This window comes from Daktulosphaira vitifoliae, unplaced genomic scaffold, assembly GCF_025091365.1.
Source record: "Daktulosphaira vitifoliae isolate Bord-2020 unplaced genomic scaffold, ASM2509136v1 Scaffold_3, whole genome shotgun sequence".
NCBI lineage: Eukaryota > Metazoa > Arthropoda > Insecta > Hemiptera > Phylloxeridae > Daktulosphaira > Daktulosphaira vitifoliae.
Window position 1 is genome coordinate 29403502 of NW_026099574.1, and position 20109 is coordinate 29423610.

The 20109-nt window shown below is 25.8% G+C and overlaps 1 protein-coding gene across 1 annotated transcript in view; it reads right to left on the reverse strand.

The window, feature by feature from the left end:
* LOC126900772 (probable serine/threonine-protein kinase MARK-A) overlaps positions 1-20109 on the reverse strand; it is an 89085-nt gene that overhangs the window by 67506 nt on the left and 1470 nt on the right. The window contains exon 2 of the mRNA XM_050676705.1: positions 13264-13535. Coding sequence (XP_050532662.1) covers positions 13264-13366 — 103 coding nt within the window. The 5' untranslated portion in view covers positions 13367-13535. The remainder of the gene's footprint in view (positions 1-13263; positions 13536-20109) is intronic.

The following is a 20109-nucleotide window of genomic DNA, read 5'->3' on the forward strand; positions in this document are numbered from 1 at the left end:
ATCACTTTCTTTTAAATATTTGCACATTAGAAGTGTTTAAACAGCACGGAAACAATTTTTGTCAAATTTTCAAGTCATGCTTCTTCTAGCATATTACAAACTAGATAGTTGCACATAAAGCCCACGAATCATCCAATTTATTCTAGTATTTTATTAATAATCATCTTACATAAGTGCAAAAATATGCCTTTAAGAATAAGGTTCTTATTATTGAGTATTAGAATATTCTAAGTGTGTTTGCTCTTAACTGGCAATGGAAAAAATTTAGTTTCTGAATTTACAGAGGTAAATAGGTATTTATTTTCTAATGAATTAATGTTACATAGCTTAGTTTACCAATATACGAGATAAATTTTAATTTTGTAGATTAATAAATTATAAAATAAATATGTACTCAAATTTTAAGGCTAAATTTGAGTAAATCCCGTGACAGGTATGCAGATAAAATATAGTTATAAAGTAATATTCAATTTAGTATATTTTTTAATAATTAAATTAAAATTTTTTATTTTTTTAATAATTGGTACTTGGTTATTTAAGATGTGTTTAAACGAATTAAAAAGAAAATTGTATTAGTTTAATCTTAATTCTAAAACTTTTTTTTTTTGTTTCAGAGTTAATAATCAATTTACAATTAAATTAAAATATGAATTATGAATTGAAATATTTCGATTTTTACGTTCATTTTAAGTTAGTAAATACAAAAGATCGTCGTAGGAAGTTATACGTAATAGGACGTAATTTTATTATCATAACGTTCGCATAAAGACATTGAACTTATAAGCTTACAACTTATAAGTTCTAGAAAAAACTGTATTCAGTGGTAACGAAACGCATTAAATTTATGGTAGTTGTTAATTGCAACATAAATTTTAACGTTTTTATCTTTTGTGGTTCGTGGGAATTTTATACGAGTTTTTCAACCTTCCACGTATGATTTTAAATCTGACAAAACAAAATTTTATGATTTCAATATCCTATTTACTTATTAAAGTGATTGTTTACTTTTGAACTGTACGCGTATTTATTTCGCTTACTTAAAATAAACGGTAGTCATAGAAGAATGTTGGACCTTCTAAATATAAAAATCATACATAAACTATTCCATAAAAATTAATAAAACCACGGTTTTATCAAAACCAAATAGTTATTGCACATATTTTATTCAACATTTTTTAAATTATATAATTTTATGACAAATTATTGTTCCTTTTTTAAACTATTACTAAAATTTATCTGAGGATGATAATTTTGTCTAAAACTACTACTTATATAACAATAAATTTTAAACTAACTTGAAATTATTCGCCATATCGAGTAATAATATATTTTTATTTATAGAAATAAAATTATTTTTGAGTAAGTATAACATGACTACAGTGACAAGACGAAATTTGTTCCTTAATCTTCCAAAGATCTAAAATTACAATAACCATTATTTAGAACATAAATAAAAACCTATTAAGACTTTATACAAAATCGATTACAAATAAAAAATAAGCTCTTCAAAAATTGCATGACGTTTTGCAATTTGTAAAGTCCACTATGTAGACCTCACGTTGTATTTCAAAATCGGGGAAAGGCTTAGCATAATCTTGTAAATTTGTTCAATAAAAATCAATAATTAAAAACCATGGTTTGACTGTTATGATCATGGAAAAGTATATATCTATACTTATATTTATGTACAAATTTAGATTAACATATAAAATTGGAAATATGTATTGTTAATAAACCAGTAGATATCAAATCGATATGTTAGCGGAGAGTTCTAGATAAATTCTGCATAAAGACTAGAAATAATTTCAAAGAGTAAATACATTATCAAAGTATGTTACACTAAGTTGGATATTTTTCATAATAAAACTAGAGTTCACTTAGGTCAAAAGAAAAAATCCAAAGTGTAAATAATAAATTCTTTTGTCCTAAATCCTTTACTCGCACAAATACAGCCTTCATAAAAGTAAGTACGTTAAAAAATGAAATGTTTCAGGAATAAACGGAATGTTTTTCGAAAACGATATTTTAAATTATCCATTTCATATCTGATTCGTTTTCTAGGTCATGACGTTTAAGTTTCAGTTTTCACACTGTTCTGGATACGGTAAAATCAGATCGATGGATTGACGTCATGGGCGGTAAAGAAAATAATCAAATAATCGTTGTATAACAATTGCGATGATAAAATACATAAAATATACGAGTTAGCTCATCCTACTCAAATTTCAAGGCTCGCTGTGATATATTATAAAGAAGTATCGAAAATATCTACAAAAAATAATATTGTTTCTCACGTCATAGGTACATAAAATTGAAAATTTGATATGCATGTTGAGGTGTGCAATTTTAATGTCATTGTTATTGCTCAGTCAAAACTCCTATGATCACTGTGTGCTTAGTGCATTTTTCCTTATCACTCAAAACGTGTCATGACATTTCAATGCTTCATCTACAGTTTCGCATGCATTTGAGTAAAAATCTTTTACAACCGTACAAGTACAGTACTATACAATAAGTAATTAAATAATGTTTTAATAAACTAAAAGTTCGTTAGTTGCAAAGAAAACCGCTGTTGGCCGAATGGGGAAAGCGAAGGCACAAAGGAAAACATTAGCACGCAATAAGTGAGTTATGTGTATGAGTGCTTTAATGGTACGCCCACAGCAACGCCCGATGTTAGAATTTCATACCAGGTACAGGTACAATTCGTCTAGGCCGACAAACGCACCCGACTAAATACTAATATTTATATAGGCATTTAATGTTAAAAAAACATGAATATTTACCTACTCGTCGGAAGGTTAAAAGGCTTCCAAGTCAAGAGTCGCTATTTTTTGAAGGCCATGAATGCAAATTGAGTTTAAAAAACAAAAGCTTCTTATTGTTTAGCTAATACCTCTAAGTCAAATTATCCACAATATTGTCAGCAAATTTAATTATAGTACAACTTCTCAGTGATCGGTTGTAATTTACTGTTACGAAAATAACGTAAAGTATGCAAATTACAATAACCTTTTATATTTTCAAGTTCAAACCATAGACACTAAAAATGAGCAATTTTGAACTTTTTAAAAAGTTGTTATCGGCTATTTAAAATAAATCCGAGTCGCCATTGTTATTAAGTTGTACAGAATATCTTGAAAAGTCCGATCGGTTTGGTTAGGTGCCTGACAGTCGTTGGAAGGAATGTTAGTGTTTTTGCAGTAGAGTTCAAGGGCGCGGCTGGTTTTCTTCGGTCTGATGTGCCGCCGTCACGCAGAGATTTCGGACGAATATTCACCGAGTCATGTCATCATTATTATCATATCATTATTAATAATTTTGTATTGCGTTGCAAATATTATTTTAATGCCTCAGGTCATGTTCTATGACGTCAAAGTCCTGGCAACTTGTGAGTGTGATCGAGGTAGTCGCCCGCAATGGAAACCCAGCGAAATGCACCTTGCTTTCTTACCAATTATACATCATGTTGTGTACACTTGAGTGGCCTTCAGGGATACTCATTGATCCACTCGAAAGTGGCTCTAACTGTACTTTTGCGTTAGTAATTGTACAATATCATTCACCAACAAAGTTTGAATCTATTTAAATACACGATGATCATAAAAATCCAACGCAAATAATTCAACCAGTTATCTAACTAAATTTCAATTAACTCACGTTAATGAGTCTACAAAAATATATATTTTATGATTTGAGTCATTATTTGGTAAGTCTATTGGAAATAATCATGTCTACTGTAATTTTATAACCAACGATATTTATTATTAGGCAACTTCGTTTACAAACTATGTACTTAGCATTAAGTAATACTGGTATAATAATAACTATCTATTTATGTTATATTTTCAGGTATATACTATAATTACAATATGTAAAGTATTCTTTCGTTACAACTAGACAACAAAATAATTAATTGCGAATAATTTTAGGATTTCAGAGTATACATGAAAACAGTCTATAAGTAAGTTTTACACCGTTTTCAATTTGCAAAGTGCTCAGTATAATGATAAGAATATAATATTGAATGACAAGAGTAACTGCTCCATTATTACTATGGAAGTTGAATTAAAACAAATAAATATTGTAAAAACAATTACTTGCCAGCTTCAAAATGAAGGTAAAATCAATTTCAGTTACAGTTCAACTCAAATTCATTATACATGAACTGGTTTAATAGAAGCTAAATATTTTACGTTCTTTAGAAAAATGAAATCAAGTAATCGAAGTTGAAATAATTAAATATCAATTCTTCGCATTGTTCAAACTTGTATTGTTGATATATATAATAAAACAGCATACGGCCCAAATAAAAGGCATATAAATATTTTTACATACTATATAATTCAGTAAACAATACAATTATCAGCAATTCAAGTAGGATTTGTCAAATATTACACGTGTTAAACTTTGGCATTGAGAAATATTTTTTGACCAATGCATAAACTTTTTTTCTTCAAAATTTGCGCAAAATATAACATAATATCTATGTTTGAGGAGACTCAGGAAATGATGAAAATAGTCGCAACCGTTCCAAACACTGCACACTAAATGCTTTTCAAGGTGAATGTTAGATTTTGCGCTTTTTTTTTACATGTAATTATTAGAAATGTCTAAATTCCATATACCTAATTTATATTAAAAAAAAAAAAGCAGAAAAAATATTTAGCTAAAAACAAAGATTTCCCAATATTTAAGCAGAACAAATTTCATTCAATAGATATGAATTAGCTAACTGATGAACAAGTGCTATAACCCAGAGACTCCAGTAATTATTTAATGATAAAATGTTGAAAATTTCTCAAAAAATATACAATTTTAAAATTTAGTTATTTCCTTCTATAAAAATAATTTATAAATAATTATTATTTATTGTTTTCTATAAATAAAGAGTAAATTTCAGTGTCCCATTAATAAACAAATGTTGATTTGTGTTAAGTTCCTAATTAAAAAGACAGCAATTATTTGTGCCTATGCATTTTATTCCGTTAATTTGACCTCGTTTTTTTATTGTAATAATTCTGACGTAGAGTAATATTAATTTATTATTGTTGCGTATAGAATTATAAAATATGTATTTAATTTGTAATGTATTTGATAAATTCAACATTATTACGAAGGACTTACGATAAATGATGTTTTACTGAATACAAAGTAACAGTCATTCTACTCTTGTAGATGTCACTATGCAAGGGAGGCCAGAAGACAATAAATATGACGTAATATAAATGTAGAACGTTTACGATTTTTCATTTGTAATCTTCACTCCACGTAGGACTTAAAAATTCTATTGATGCTTGACATTTTAAAATTTATTATTATAATTAATAAAATATAAACATTAATTTGCATAAAGAATTTTTAAGTATTTATTATTTTATATAATCAGCATAAGTAACAGATTAATAAAAATGAATAGTTTAAATTCGAGTATTAAGGAGTGTAAAGAATATGCCAGTACTTATATTAATTACTTTCGAGAAATTCTTAAAATTAAAGATGATTATTTATCAGTAAATTAATATTAAAATTTTCAACCAATAACTATTTATTAGCTAATCATATAAGTACCAATTGACTGTTCGTGAGTTTGTGAGTGGCGAAAGGTGAAAAATAGGTCCACGTAATAGTTAATAGTTAATTTTCTATGAGCCTTAATTTTGACAAAACTTAATATTTTTAAATGGGATCTATTAAAGGAGATTCTAGAGACATACAGTTCCCTCCGAGATTCAGACGACAAATTGTGGAAAGGACTCAGTTGACTTAATCAGAAAAATAATTAATTTTTTAAGATTACTAAAACTTACAAGATATTTTATTTTATTAATTTATATTTTTGTTGTATAAAAAAAATATTTGTTTATTATTTTTTACTTCAATGTTATAGTTTATAATAAAAAAATTAATTATATATTTTAAATGTATAAATTGATGAATATTTCTTGTTATTTCAAAATATGATGACTTTGGATTTTTAACACAGGCTTAGGGTTGTAGTCTTAGGGGACTAAGCACCTTAAAGAGTTTACAAATTAGTCCCCCAAAATATTTGACCATTGTGGGCTAAAATATGAAATTAAGTAGTTCTTTGTAATTTACGAAACAGTAAAACCGTTTGATAAAAAAAAATTAAAGAACTATGTAAGTAAACAATAATAAATTATGATATTTCCAGAGTTATTGTTTAACTAAGATTTATGTAATAATTTTAAAAATATAAAACAATATAATTTTTTTCTTTTTAGAAGTTTATACGTAGTATCTATATTCAATAATTTTCAAAATAATTGTGATCCTAATCTCACTTTAAACTCAATAATTATGTCAATTCTTGTTTTTTAAATGTCAATATATATATTTAATTAGTTCATGTTATTGGACATGTGCTAAACAAGGAAATAACTGGACGATAACAACTTTGAATAAATGTTTCAAAGGTTATTAGCATTTTTATAATAGGATAGAGAAGAAGTGCGGTTCATAAATGCTAAGAGATTAAAACGAAAAGATCTGTGCTTCACCTTTAGACTTTAAGTAAAAGTGTTAAAGTAATGAACTTCTAAAAGTTGTGTAACGGTAGTTATTTTCTATGTTGGATGATTTTCTTAATGGCAAGCTGGTTAAAAATATATATATTCGTTTAAAAACAAAATTTGATACAATTTGAAAGGGGTAGGAAGGGGTTAGGTGCCAATTTTTTTTTTTGAAAATTATAGTAAGTAGGATACATTAAACTTTTGTAAAGAAAAAATTATACTATGTTTATATTTTTCAAGTTATTCCTTAAGTATAGTTAAACAGTATTATGTGTATTATATTAAAGTATATAATATTTTAATATTTTAAATTTTCTATAAGTTTATAAAGATTATTTAAACAGTTTAACAATATATTAGAAGCAATTTATAATCCTGTTAGTCCATGGACTAGTAAATATTTTAAGTCATAGATCGATTACTAATGAACTAAAAGTGATTGGAAAATAATATTTTTTCAAAAAAGGGTAATAAAATAATAAAAAAGGAAAATATAACCATAAAACGGGTCATTTCATTGATAAACTGCTCTATAAAATAATTAATTTATACAGCTCTGTAGATATTACCAAGTCAATTTCGTTAACTAAACAAGTGTCCCATGATTATTTCAGATAGAATCTTTATTTACCTAAAATATCTGTATAATCTAAACTTATAAAAACTATAATTATCAATAAAAAGTGTAAACGTAATGCCTGTTAGGATCATGATAAATGTTATCCAACAATATTTTGATGAAGCATGTACTTATTAGTTTTATACAAAAGCGCACTACTATTAAAAAGCAAATCATTATGAAGATAAAGAAATATTTTGATTTAAAATAATTTAATGATAATAGGTTGTTAGTGTAAGGTTCTACGAAAAATCCTTCTGTCCTTGTATATAAATTAAACTATACAATTATGTTACTCATGTACACGTTCGTATAACTACAAAAATGAGACAATTGAACTTGACCTTACATGCTAAACATAACTACAGCATATTTTTACAATTATGGCTAATTTTTAATTGAAATAAGACTGAGTACTCTCAATAGAAAAAAGAAAAAAAAAAGAAAAACAACACGAACATTAGATATGACCCAATTTCAAAAAATCTGTAAATATGAATATAATAATATGGTTTTCATTATTTCACAAGAGTATTGCAATAGTATAACATTACAACTAGTATATATTTAATTAAATCCATTGATTAATAAGGACGATTTAATTATCTTTTTTCCTGGTTAGTTCTGAAATATGCGTTAGAAGTACATTTAATAATAAATGATAAACGAATTTCATGAAATACACCCGTCTACTTGTAATTATATTTTTCCAATAATATAAAAATACGACCAAACTCGTTACGAATTTATTTAATAAAATAAAATCTTTTGCTTGATTTTGGTGTCTAAAAGGATGATATAAGTTTTTCCAACTAAAAAAATAATTTTTTTTTAAAACAAATAATATTTAAAATTGTCAATTCAAGTATACTTATAAAAAAAAATTAAAGGAGAAGTAACAAAGACTTTATTTTACTTAACAAAGTAACGAAGCTTTTGATCTTTATACTTACAGATAATATCTCGACATATAACAAAAGGATAAATTCTACATTTTCTATATTTCATTACATTTTCATAATGTAATGAAATTTGAGCTCTTGAAATTAATTACTTTATTTCTATATTTTGAGATAGACATCATAATTGTTAAAAGGTATAAATGTTAAATATTAATGGCTAAAATGCTCGTTGAAATGTATTATAAATTTTATAGCTATCATAATAGTAGTCAAAACTATTAGTGATAGGCGATATACATAAGGGGGGGAAAGTACAGAATGCACGTGTCTAGATGACAAGACGTGACCATATTAATGGTAGTTACATAAAGCCACACAACTGTTATGTTAAATAGTAAAAGACATAGGTACAAGTCTTAAATACGTATGTGTATGTAGAGAGTCCATTGTTTAGTTCTTCGTCAGTTTATTGGCATTTTTTCAATAACATTTTTGTATGGCATATTTTATGAATAGGGAACACTTAATACGTTATTAACATCTCATGCATAAGAAAGTCTAGAAATAATAAAATTAATTTTACATTCTATATAATCTAATGCTATAATTATTTTGGAAGAATTAATTAGAAAATTATATTTTTAGATTTCACTTATCGATATACTATTTTACCCATTTTAATTTCGTTTTCATTTATCGATATTTCTAAGAAGTCTATAATGAGATAAACTATATTTTTTGTACATAACTCCTAAGAATTAAAATGATACAGATAGTACTGAGTTAGAAGAGAATTAAACTATTTTTAGTACATTTTTGAATTTGTTATATGGAAAGACTCACTTTTTAACCTACACCAAAAAAAATTACACAAAATGGAAAAAAAAATTTTTTTTTAATTACTTCTTAACTAAATGGCTCACAGTTGAAGCACATGGCCGAATCAGACCAACATATAAACGTTTCATTGATGATAAAGAAATGAAGCAGGATAACGGCGTCGATAAAAAGTTTTAATTTTTTTTATCCAGCATAATGTACTAAGACTAGCATTTAATATTATTTATTGACACAATACCAATTTTTAAAACACTATTTTAAATTCTAACTGAATCAAAAGAATATTATGATATATTATAAATATACTATGTAATAGTTTTTATAGGTCTAAACTTAAATATAGTTAAAAAAACTTCATTTCAGTCCAAATTTACAGAAAAGATTATGAATTTATCAATTGTAAGTTGTAAAAAAGTATGATTTTAACATCACGATTTAAAGATTCGTAGAAATTCTGTTAGCTCGTTTGTCATTATTTCAAATATTTCAGTTTAGTGTGACATTTATTGTATTAATTTCTAGTGGGCACTCAGTAAGAACGTTTACTATCAGAAATTAATAAGAACCTATTAAGATAAAAATTATTATTATTTTTATTATTTCACTTGTGTGGTTTTACTATGAGTTACAATGTACTTTGATTTTTGTACAATAATTCATTGTTAAATGTACAATATTATACTGTACTAAAAATTAAAAAATATAAAATATCTCAATTATTAATTATAATAGACATATTTTAAATAACTCAAATAAATAAATTATTTATCCATGTAGAAAGTAAACATTTTTATGTGATTACTTTTGTTATTTATACATGTAAAACAAAAACTGGTTCATTAAATTCTGATAGTCCTGAAGAATAATAAATATTATTACTATCTAATGGATAATAAAAAATAAATTAAATGACATTACATTTTATATTAATATCATAAAAATAGCGTACTAATGAGTGGAATTCAATGGAGTCTGGGCCCTCTTCTACTCACGTCAAATTTATTTCGATTTTAATAACAATTTTACAAATAAATTTTCATATTTATAGACTAATCAATAACGTGCTATGTGATTAAATAATAATTTTGAGTAGATCATTATTTTTTTCAACATTTTAAACAAAAATATAAAACCCTTAAATATTTTATATTTGTAATTACTTAAGAATTTACATGTGCCCCCTTTACTTTTCCATTTTTTAATCTATATTTTTAAAAATTTATTTTCTAGTAATTAAAAAGAAAATTGCACCCCTGCCTTTATTTTTTCCTTCATTTCACTACTTACCCCTTTAATGCACACAAATTAAAAATAATTTAAGGTTTATTATTATAACTTAAATTATCAATTTGAAAATAAAATATATTTATAAAAAATAATATTTAATATGTGTGGAAACCCAGTTTTTCTTTTTATTATTATAAATTTATATTTAAAGCTTTGGTTCTAGTCTATTATTTTCAATAAATATTTGGTCATTTAATTAAAACGATATCTGTCGGATGATTTAATTTTTAAAAATTATTTATAACCACAGTTAACAACTATAAATACATAATTATCAACGAAACTCTTCAATTAACATTTTTTTGGAAAGTAAAAGATTACAACGTTATTTTTAATTATTACTACGAAATAATCTATACAATACTAAAAACACATTAAAATATTTAATGATTAATATTAAATTATAAAAATTATGTTATGTGATATATTTTTCTTTTCATTTGATGAGAAAAATGTTGTCTCTTTGCAAACTGATTGTTATGTGACAACTTCTTTTTGTCACGTGCATTTCATGAAGGATTATTAATGTACAAGCGTGAGATTTTCAAAATACCCTATTATTTTATTGAATTGTTGCAATTAGCATAAAATAAAATGTTTAATCTTTTTTGAAGTTAACCATTATTTATTAAGCCTCAACAACTTGGGAATAAATCCTATCAAAAATATAAGATGGATATAATGTTTCAAATTTGTGTTATGTTACACAAAATTATAGAATCAATGAGTACTTTATATTGGCGTTACAATACTAGAATTATTTTAAAAATTCACCGTCATGAAAGTATTAAACTTAAATAAAAAACATATACTATAAACGTTTACCCGTTTTATTCCTCATTTCATCATAACTAGATGTATAATAATTAATCAAATATTATTTGATTAAAAATCACACCCTTCGGTTAGTGTCGGTTTAAAATAAAAATATTAACTTATCAATTGTTATTCAACTGTAAAAAATGTATAACAATAATTAGCTTAGCGCTAAACTAAAATAATTTTGAAATTTTATTTTTTGAAATGATTAATACTAGTAAACAAACATACTAATTTTTTTTACTCATTATGTACATACCCTATATAACACTCATGGTCATCGAGGGGCATTAATGACGAAGTGGAGAGGATAGAGTAAGGTAGTAAAGCTTTAGGGGCCAACTACGTAGCATTCAAGGCCTAATATTGTGGGGACCTATAGTGAAAGTACCTTTCGGAGACGAACCGGCACCTCCGGGCGCTTCCATACTAGATCACTGTTGTTGAGGAGGCCATTTACCCAGAATGCCTGAAGTAATAATTTCCCAATCTGACGAACTTTATTCTAAAAAGTCATGCATATGCCACCCAAAAATATTATTTATTACTTATTAAAAAAAACGGTTTTTGGTAATGTTTGATACACTTAAACGTGAGTGAATCAAGAAAGACATTGTCAAGAGCTATGAAATATATACGTACTGGTAATTCATCCCAATTATTATTACGTTACTCACTAATTAAGAGCTATTACTAATGTTTTACATAATACAACAAATCTTTAATGTTTATTCTTACACCACAAAAACAAGTACAAGTGATATGTAATATATTATTGTGTAAACATATTTAACTGTCATCACTTCGTGGAAAATTATGTATATCATATGTTTTTCTCACAGGCTTGCCACGAGAAATATATAGTTGGTACGTTATGACATTAATATTAACCATTTCATCTGCATTAATTGTATACGTATTTTTTCATTGACTTATTTCACAAAGTTAATTATTTTCTTATCTTTCATACAACTCGGAAGTGTTACTTGCATTTCCGAATACATTGAAGAAGATTAATCGAGTTAATACTAATTAATTATAAATACTGTTATCAATTACTGATTATTGTTATTTGTTTACAGTATTTTATAAAAATAATTGAATAACAGAATATTTATTAAAAAGGGCACAAATGAATTTAATACATTTGAAATTTGTTTGCTTAAAAATCAACTTTTTATCGTAACAATATAATACTTGTTTTACATTACATTTCGTTTTTAATTTTAGGTCAAATTTTAAATGAGTATTACTCATTGAATAGTGATCATCATCAGTGGCGTTTTCGGAAAAAATCCTTTTTTTATTTTAGGGTATATTCTGATTTGTAAGCGTATACCCTTCAATATAAATATAATACATAAGTTTTGTTTTGAGAGGGGGGTATAAGATGATTAAAAAAAGTTTTAGTAGGTATACGCCGTATACTCGCGTATACCTACTATAACAACATTATCATTTAGTGAAAATTGCAAACATCTTTTTTTAATTTTTAAGTTATCAGTAGTAATGTACTATTAACTGCATGATTAATATAGAAGGTGAAGATCAGTGATAGTCTCAAGATTTTGTATTGGAAGAAGATATACATAAGAAATTGTTTACTACATATTCCAAAATATATCTTTACCATATATTTATTTTCATTATGGGGAGGGGTTCTAGTCCTTAAGTCAACCCCAGTGAAAACGCCCACGGCGAAGATATTACTGTTATTCTACGCTGTTCTGCTCGAGGTTAATTAATACACATCATTGTCAACGAATCATGCTACCGATAAGAAATTTAAATGTTTTATAATAAATAATCAACACTCTTTATTTACAATCTCATATAAGTTCTTACAATAAAATGTATAAAGCGCCATTAAACCAAAAGTATAAAGTAAAATGTTTAAAATTGTTTAGTACTCTATTTGGAAAAAAAATTATTTTACACGTAGTACTAAAATAAACCATATTTTTAAAATTCTAGGCTTACACATGCCTTATAATTATTAATTTAAATTTTGATAGAAAAAAATGATTTTTTTTTTTAAATTCACAAAATTGATGTTGGTGTATTCAGTCATCTAACAACTTGGAGGATGTTAGATGACATTGCATTAATATGTTAATACTACGAGAACTGCATAACTCTAAAGACAAATGTTTAATTTGACCTAACACTTATGACTCTCCAATCGAGAGTACCTATAAGCTTTTGATTGTTTAAATGTAGCTTGGATTTATTTTACGATAAAAGTTGGAATACTCACTCGAAGAATGTTCATGATGTTGTCTGTCATCTTGCAAATGATGCTGAATGGAGTCAATATGATGGTGGTGCAGTATGCACTCGGGATCAGTACAGTTCAGCATGTCGATTCACACGATTTTGGATAGGATGTATTCGTATATACCTGTGCGATTGAGACTAACGCAGTATGTTTGTACCGTCAGAAGGCGGCAAACAGTCCGTTAACAGTATTCAACCGTTTTCCATGCACATTTCTCGGTCATTAAACAATTCGCATGAACATCGCCAAATCTAAAGGACACACAAAACACGCGTGGTTATTGCACAAGAATGCTGAGAGTACTAAACAAATTCAACAATTGTAATCTAAGTGTAAAAAGAATAAAGTTAAAGCGTGATTATTTCAACAGGCGTTTTTTATCTACACTCTAGAAACAGTATGGTTTATAACGCTGCAGTTTATCTTGTGCTTGTTAGTGAGAACAGAATTTTTCTGCATAAGATAGTCATGTTTTATAATAATTTTCTCTTCGGTCCTCATTGAGCTACGTGAATGCATTTTAACGGCTTAAATAGTAGGATTTTAATTCAAAGATTAAAAAAAACATAAAATATTTGAATATTTGTAGTTAAATAAGCGTTTTAGCTATATAGATGTTTTGTAACGACAATTTAAAAAAAATGTTCAAGTATTTTTTGATTCAAGAAAATAATTAAAGGATAAAAATCTATAATGATATTTGACAAATTTTAACTACATAAACTTATTATAATTGAAATTACTTTAAATAATTTAAATTAAAATCAATAAAATGTTTATATAAAATATATTTATTTTATTTTAAAGTAATATTTTTTTTCTGAATAAGCAAAAATGTTCAATGAAATTTAATAGGCAATTCTTCAATTAATTTGGGTATTATATACGATTAATTATTTTAGTAATTTTGCACGTCTGGCATATTAGTAATTGAACTGTTAAGAGATACTAAAATTAATTTAATTTATTAATTTATTAAGCAATTATTAATATTCGAATATAAATTTTTCAAGTGACCTTATCAACAATTGTTTATTCATAACAATTTAGGTAGATGAAATTTTATATAGTTGATTCCATAAAAATAATATTTTAGTTATTAATAGTCAGTCAATAGAATATTAATGTTAAAATATTTTTAAGTAAAAACAGTAATTTATATATTTTCTTCCTTCAAAATTTATTCTAACTATTATTAAAATTTAAATTATGAAAAATTTCTTAAAGTACAATATAATTTAGATTTTCTCAAAATAAAAAAATGCTATATATTTTTAAAAGATTAATAATAATTATATAAATATATATTTGTATTAAAATTATAGCCTTCAAACTGTAGGTACCGTCATATGGGTCAATTTAAGTAGTTAAATATTTTACAGATTTGATCACATAATTTTTGTGAATAAATATTTTTTGTTTCTTACAATACTTGTGAATATTTTATTAGTTCCTGTAGATTGATAAGACTAAAATGATAATAGATATTTAACCCCTCTTAATTTAACCACTGCGTCAAAATGGCCAATTTAATGGCAATTAATGGTAACTTCAGTGGTTGACTAATACCTCTATGTTTACCGGCCTAAGAAAAGATTTCGTTTATTGTTCATTGGTTAAATATTTTCGAGAAAAATTTTAATTTAAACATTTTGGCAAACATTAGTTGGTCATAATGTAATAACACCTAATTTTGTTATATTTATATATGTAAGCCCCCATTGTTAATCAACTTAAATTAGTATAAACTTTAAAATATTTTATAATATGATTTTTTATTGTACTATAAATAAAATACATTTTTTTTCAAATCAATTAAATATAAAAATAATGAAAAATACAAAGCATGTCTGCTTTTTGGTCGTCACCTCATTAATCACTGGATCACTATTTTGTAGCACAGTGGGCCAGTCCGTCCCTAACTCTTTTGATATTGCATGTTAATTGTAATAGAGCAACAAAATAAGTGTTTTAACAGTTACAATTATTACTGAATTCAACCAAAAATGTATATAATACAATATCATTAGTTTTAATTAATATTATGTTCAACGCCCGTCATAAGTTCGATTGATACCCGGGCGTCGTCTTGCTCGGGGTAGAGCAAGTATACTTTCTATTAAAGTATTTGCCAAGTTCAGATTAACACCTACGGACAAGCATTGCGAAAAAAATTATAATTACTAAGCGCACATGGATCCCACGGATAGATCACAATAACTGCGTAGACCTCATTAAACAAGGTGTATTGTCATAACTGTTCAATGTGTTTATATCATTTATTGAAGTTAAATTTTGGCCCCACCAATTCACGTTAACGTACTCAATTGACATAGGAAACACCTAGAATAGTGACTAGTGATTTGAGATTTAACAAAAAAAACCCAAGTTCACCATAACACCAGCAGTTTTTAACTAATTATTTTGAAATATGTATATTTTTTATATTTATAATTAGAGAAAGTCATAATAAATTTTTTAATGTGCCATATTTTCAGAAGAGCACATTTATAGTCAATTTAAAAACGATCGTGTTTATGTTTCAAAAAAAATACATTAATTATGTAATAAAAAAACGCTTTGCTTTATGTACTATAATGGGACTGGCTAAAAAGCAAAAATGTACGAACTTTATCGTTACACTATACAATTAAAAATTAAAAGTAAAATAAACATAAGAAAAAGTATAAAATGTATGTTTTTATACATCTTTATAACGATTTTTCATTTGTAAAAAAAATATAATATTTCAAAGTGTTACACAAATAATTAAACATTAAAAATTAAAACAGTTATCAGACATATTATTACAACAGTTTATTATAAACTAATGACATTAAAGTTTTATTTTTTATAAACCATAATGTATTTAACATAATACAACACAATAAATATATTGGATTTAACCTTTAAAATATATAATATTTGTACAATTAAATTAAAACTAAGATATTATGTAAATATTTTATATTGAAACAAAAATGCAATTTTGTAATAATAAATATTAAATTGATGCTCCAGGTCAAATTAAGAACTAATTTTGTCATTTTAAAGTGATAGTTCATTATACTCTTTAATTATTTATGGATTTAAAATTAGTCAAAGTTGTTTAACATATTACAATTACATAATATTATTGAATAAAACAATTTTTATTCATTAACATTTTATCATTAAATGTGTGTAATTAGTTTGTGTGATGGAGATGGATTGTATTATTAGCATAAAGAATTTAAATTTTAAGCCGCAAGTCATCACTTAAAAAACAGTTTTGGATCGCAAAATTGTCTATTAATTTGTACTCTTACTTTAAATGTTACAGAAAACTTTTCTAAATTACTTCCGGTTTAAATTTACATTATACAAAGCAAAATAAATTATCTGTTATAACTAAACATTCCCACCATTATCAATCTTTACTAAAAAATTAGTATAGAAATTGACTAAATATACACCTTAATGGGAATTTGATCATAATCAAATCACCATTGAGCTATATTAGCATTATAAATATTTTATGCTATTCTAGGTTTATAATGATTTAATATGTTAATAGTCATTTTGATATTTTGACTCAATCATCATAAAAGGTATTTATCATCAAGCTATTTAGTCAAAATATAGATTTAAGTGGAATTTTAATGTAGAATACCTGATATCAATAGCACATTAGAACATAAATAAGAACGTAACACATTGGCGATTGTCCAATTTTAAATAAAAATGTCAAACTTTGCTAATTTGAGACTAAAACTACTATCGAAATGCCAAACCAAATTAAAATAAATAACTTTATGTTGTAATTAGTTAAAATCACGCAAGAAATTATACATAATTTTTTGTAATTTGTAATTAAATTTATTATTTTTATTAAGAGACTTATAGTATTTCAAGTAACTTTTTTTTCATATAAAAATAAACAACTATGATTGTATTTTATTATAATGAATTTCATATATTATTACTTCAGAGTGACATGATTAAAATGAAATGAAGTATTATTTACAAAATGAATAATTCTATTACGAATTCCAAGTTACTGTATGTTTCTATGCTCACCTTGTATATCCATGAAAATATTAAGTAACGTTTCAAGTATTTTATAATATTATATTTTACAAATACTATTTTTAAAAGGACACATTTCGGAAGCTTATAATGTAAACCAATTTTAAAATGTGTTATGTGAAACTATACTATGATTAAAAACCAGTGGTATAGTCAGGAGGGCAAGGGGGGCCGGACCCTCCATTGACAGCAATATTCATTTCTAAAATGAATTGATGAGTGATATCGTGCCAAAAAATAGCTCAGTCATAATTGTCAAATTATTGCGAATACTTTAATTGACGCCTAAGGTGTATCGCCTTTATATGTGACCGACAACTCTCGATTTTTCCCACAGTATCAACATAAGTTTGTTTAACGTTGTCTGTAGGTTCGGTCAGTTATACAAGCTGTTGCAAAATCACACATTCTTAAGTTTTGTGAGGTACAAAAGCCACGGAACCGGTTCGTATCGCACGATTTGCCAATAAGCAATCCTACCATTTGATGCTTCTCCTAGGTTTTGAACCTCATTCATAAATGTAGAGATACAATGTCATGCAACGTATAAGTTGAATGTTAAGGAAATGATTATTCGAAGTTTAGTTCACAAAGTCTGAGTATTGTATTAAAAAAAATAATAATAATATAAATGATCTGCAATCTCGACACCGACTACAAAACCCTTTCACTGCAAGTCTATAGCTGAATGTTAAATATCCGACATATGAATTAAGTACAAATAATTTTTCGCTCGAAATGCATTGGTTGACGCACATATACCTACACAAGCTACAGCTTTAAATAGGAAAGGACCTTGCTGTGGAGTTCCTTATTGGTTTACTTCCTGCAGTGGCTACAAATGAAACCAAACTAAACTTGTTAGCAAAAAATAAACAAAAATTTAAACACTACTAAATTTTGAACTATCACAAAAAAATTTTAATTCTGTTATGATTTATTGTGCTGACATCGTACTGCACGTGTACATAATAACATCATGTTTAACTACATAATATCAATTATTTTTGTTTTAAATAACATACATATGTATGTACATATTTTTTGTGTTATCGTTGTTAAACAATAACAAATAATAAACTTTGACCATTACCCAGGTAATTCAGATAATACAAAAAAAATCCCGTCGCGTGGTATGTACTTGCGTATCATCAATTTCAGGTTAAGCTATATTTATGTTACACATATTGTTATCATGGATGTAACTCAAAAATTAGATCTATTAATGTCATACAATGTCCTAGGTATGCAATGTTGAGCAAAAAAGAGAATGTCATTTGTTTTTTTCGTTAATGAGGTGTCTGCATTTACTTACAGGGCAAAGAACTTGCACTTTTCTTTACAAATACATAAAAATAGGCCACTCAGACTCAATTGTTCAAAACTACAACAAATCAAAAACTTTGTATATTATATCTTTTTATTAAGTTTTTTGTACTTTTCTTAGCATGTTTGAAATATTTTGAGAGTTTAAAACATAGGCGAAACTACGGCCTGAGCCATGATCGAGGCTAATGAAGCTTTTAGGTCGAAATGGTCTAACCAACGAGTAAAGTAGCACTGTTTAATTTTACCTATGGTAATTTATGAACCCTCCTATTCCTCCCGTCATAGTATAAAAGTGGTAATATCATCTAAAATACTCATTCGAAAGATGTTACTAACCAGTCATTTTCTCAGTTAGATCATTTTCTTGATTTAAAACTAATTAAACATATGTGTTCTCATATATTTAATAAGTTCTATTTTTCATATTGGATACTGAACACCCTGTATAAATTTGTAATATGTTTTTTAATTTTTGTGATAATTATATAATTATGTGTTTATATAATATATCAATAAATAAAAGATTTGGAGGAATAAGCCTGTGTTGATTAACATAAATTAAATAATATTCAGCTTCTGTTCATTAATACTTGTTTTATACCACGTGACTTGTTAAATTATTACAATACATTAACTTAAAGTCTATTTTCGTCAGCTATTACTATTTATAAGTAAAATTTTACAATACCTTATCAAGGCTAAATTACAAGCTATTATAGACACCAGCTATTGATAATACTTAAATGAAGATAATAAAACTATTATAATAACAAAATTATAATCTAATTCAATAATTTAAATAATATATAGAATTGACTGGTCATTTTAAAATAAATTTTTGCTCGAAGTTGAGAAGTATGGAGAGAAAACAGCACCGCATTGACTGGATAGATATGTATTATTATCTATTACAAATTATAAGTACCTGCGTCATACATTTTTTTGTGAATCTTGTTTAGAAAATATTTTTAATATATCTTATATTACATATAACAAACTCTTGTACCGAGATCTATTTTATTGATCTCGTGATTGCTTGTTTGTGCGAATTGAGAAATGTGAAAGGTGAAAGAAAGACGAATGCAGTCTGCAAATATTATTATTGTGAATAACAAAAACATTTAATGCCATTCAATTTAAGAATTTTTTTTTTTTTTGAAAGGAGGAAATATATTATGTCAAGTAATTTAAATTGTACTACAAATAGTTTAAAGAGAAAACAAAAATTTGTGACGCCGAACACACGTGTTAAATTATCCCTCACAGAAATCTTAGATGTACTTTATAATTGAAACAAAATAATATTTGACATAAAATATTTTTTAATAAAAATTATTTACTCATTAAAGTTTGTCTTATTTTTAGATTTCAATAGGCTTTACTAAAAATATTGAAAAATAATTTTTTGTCCGTTAAAGAACATAATAT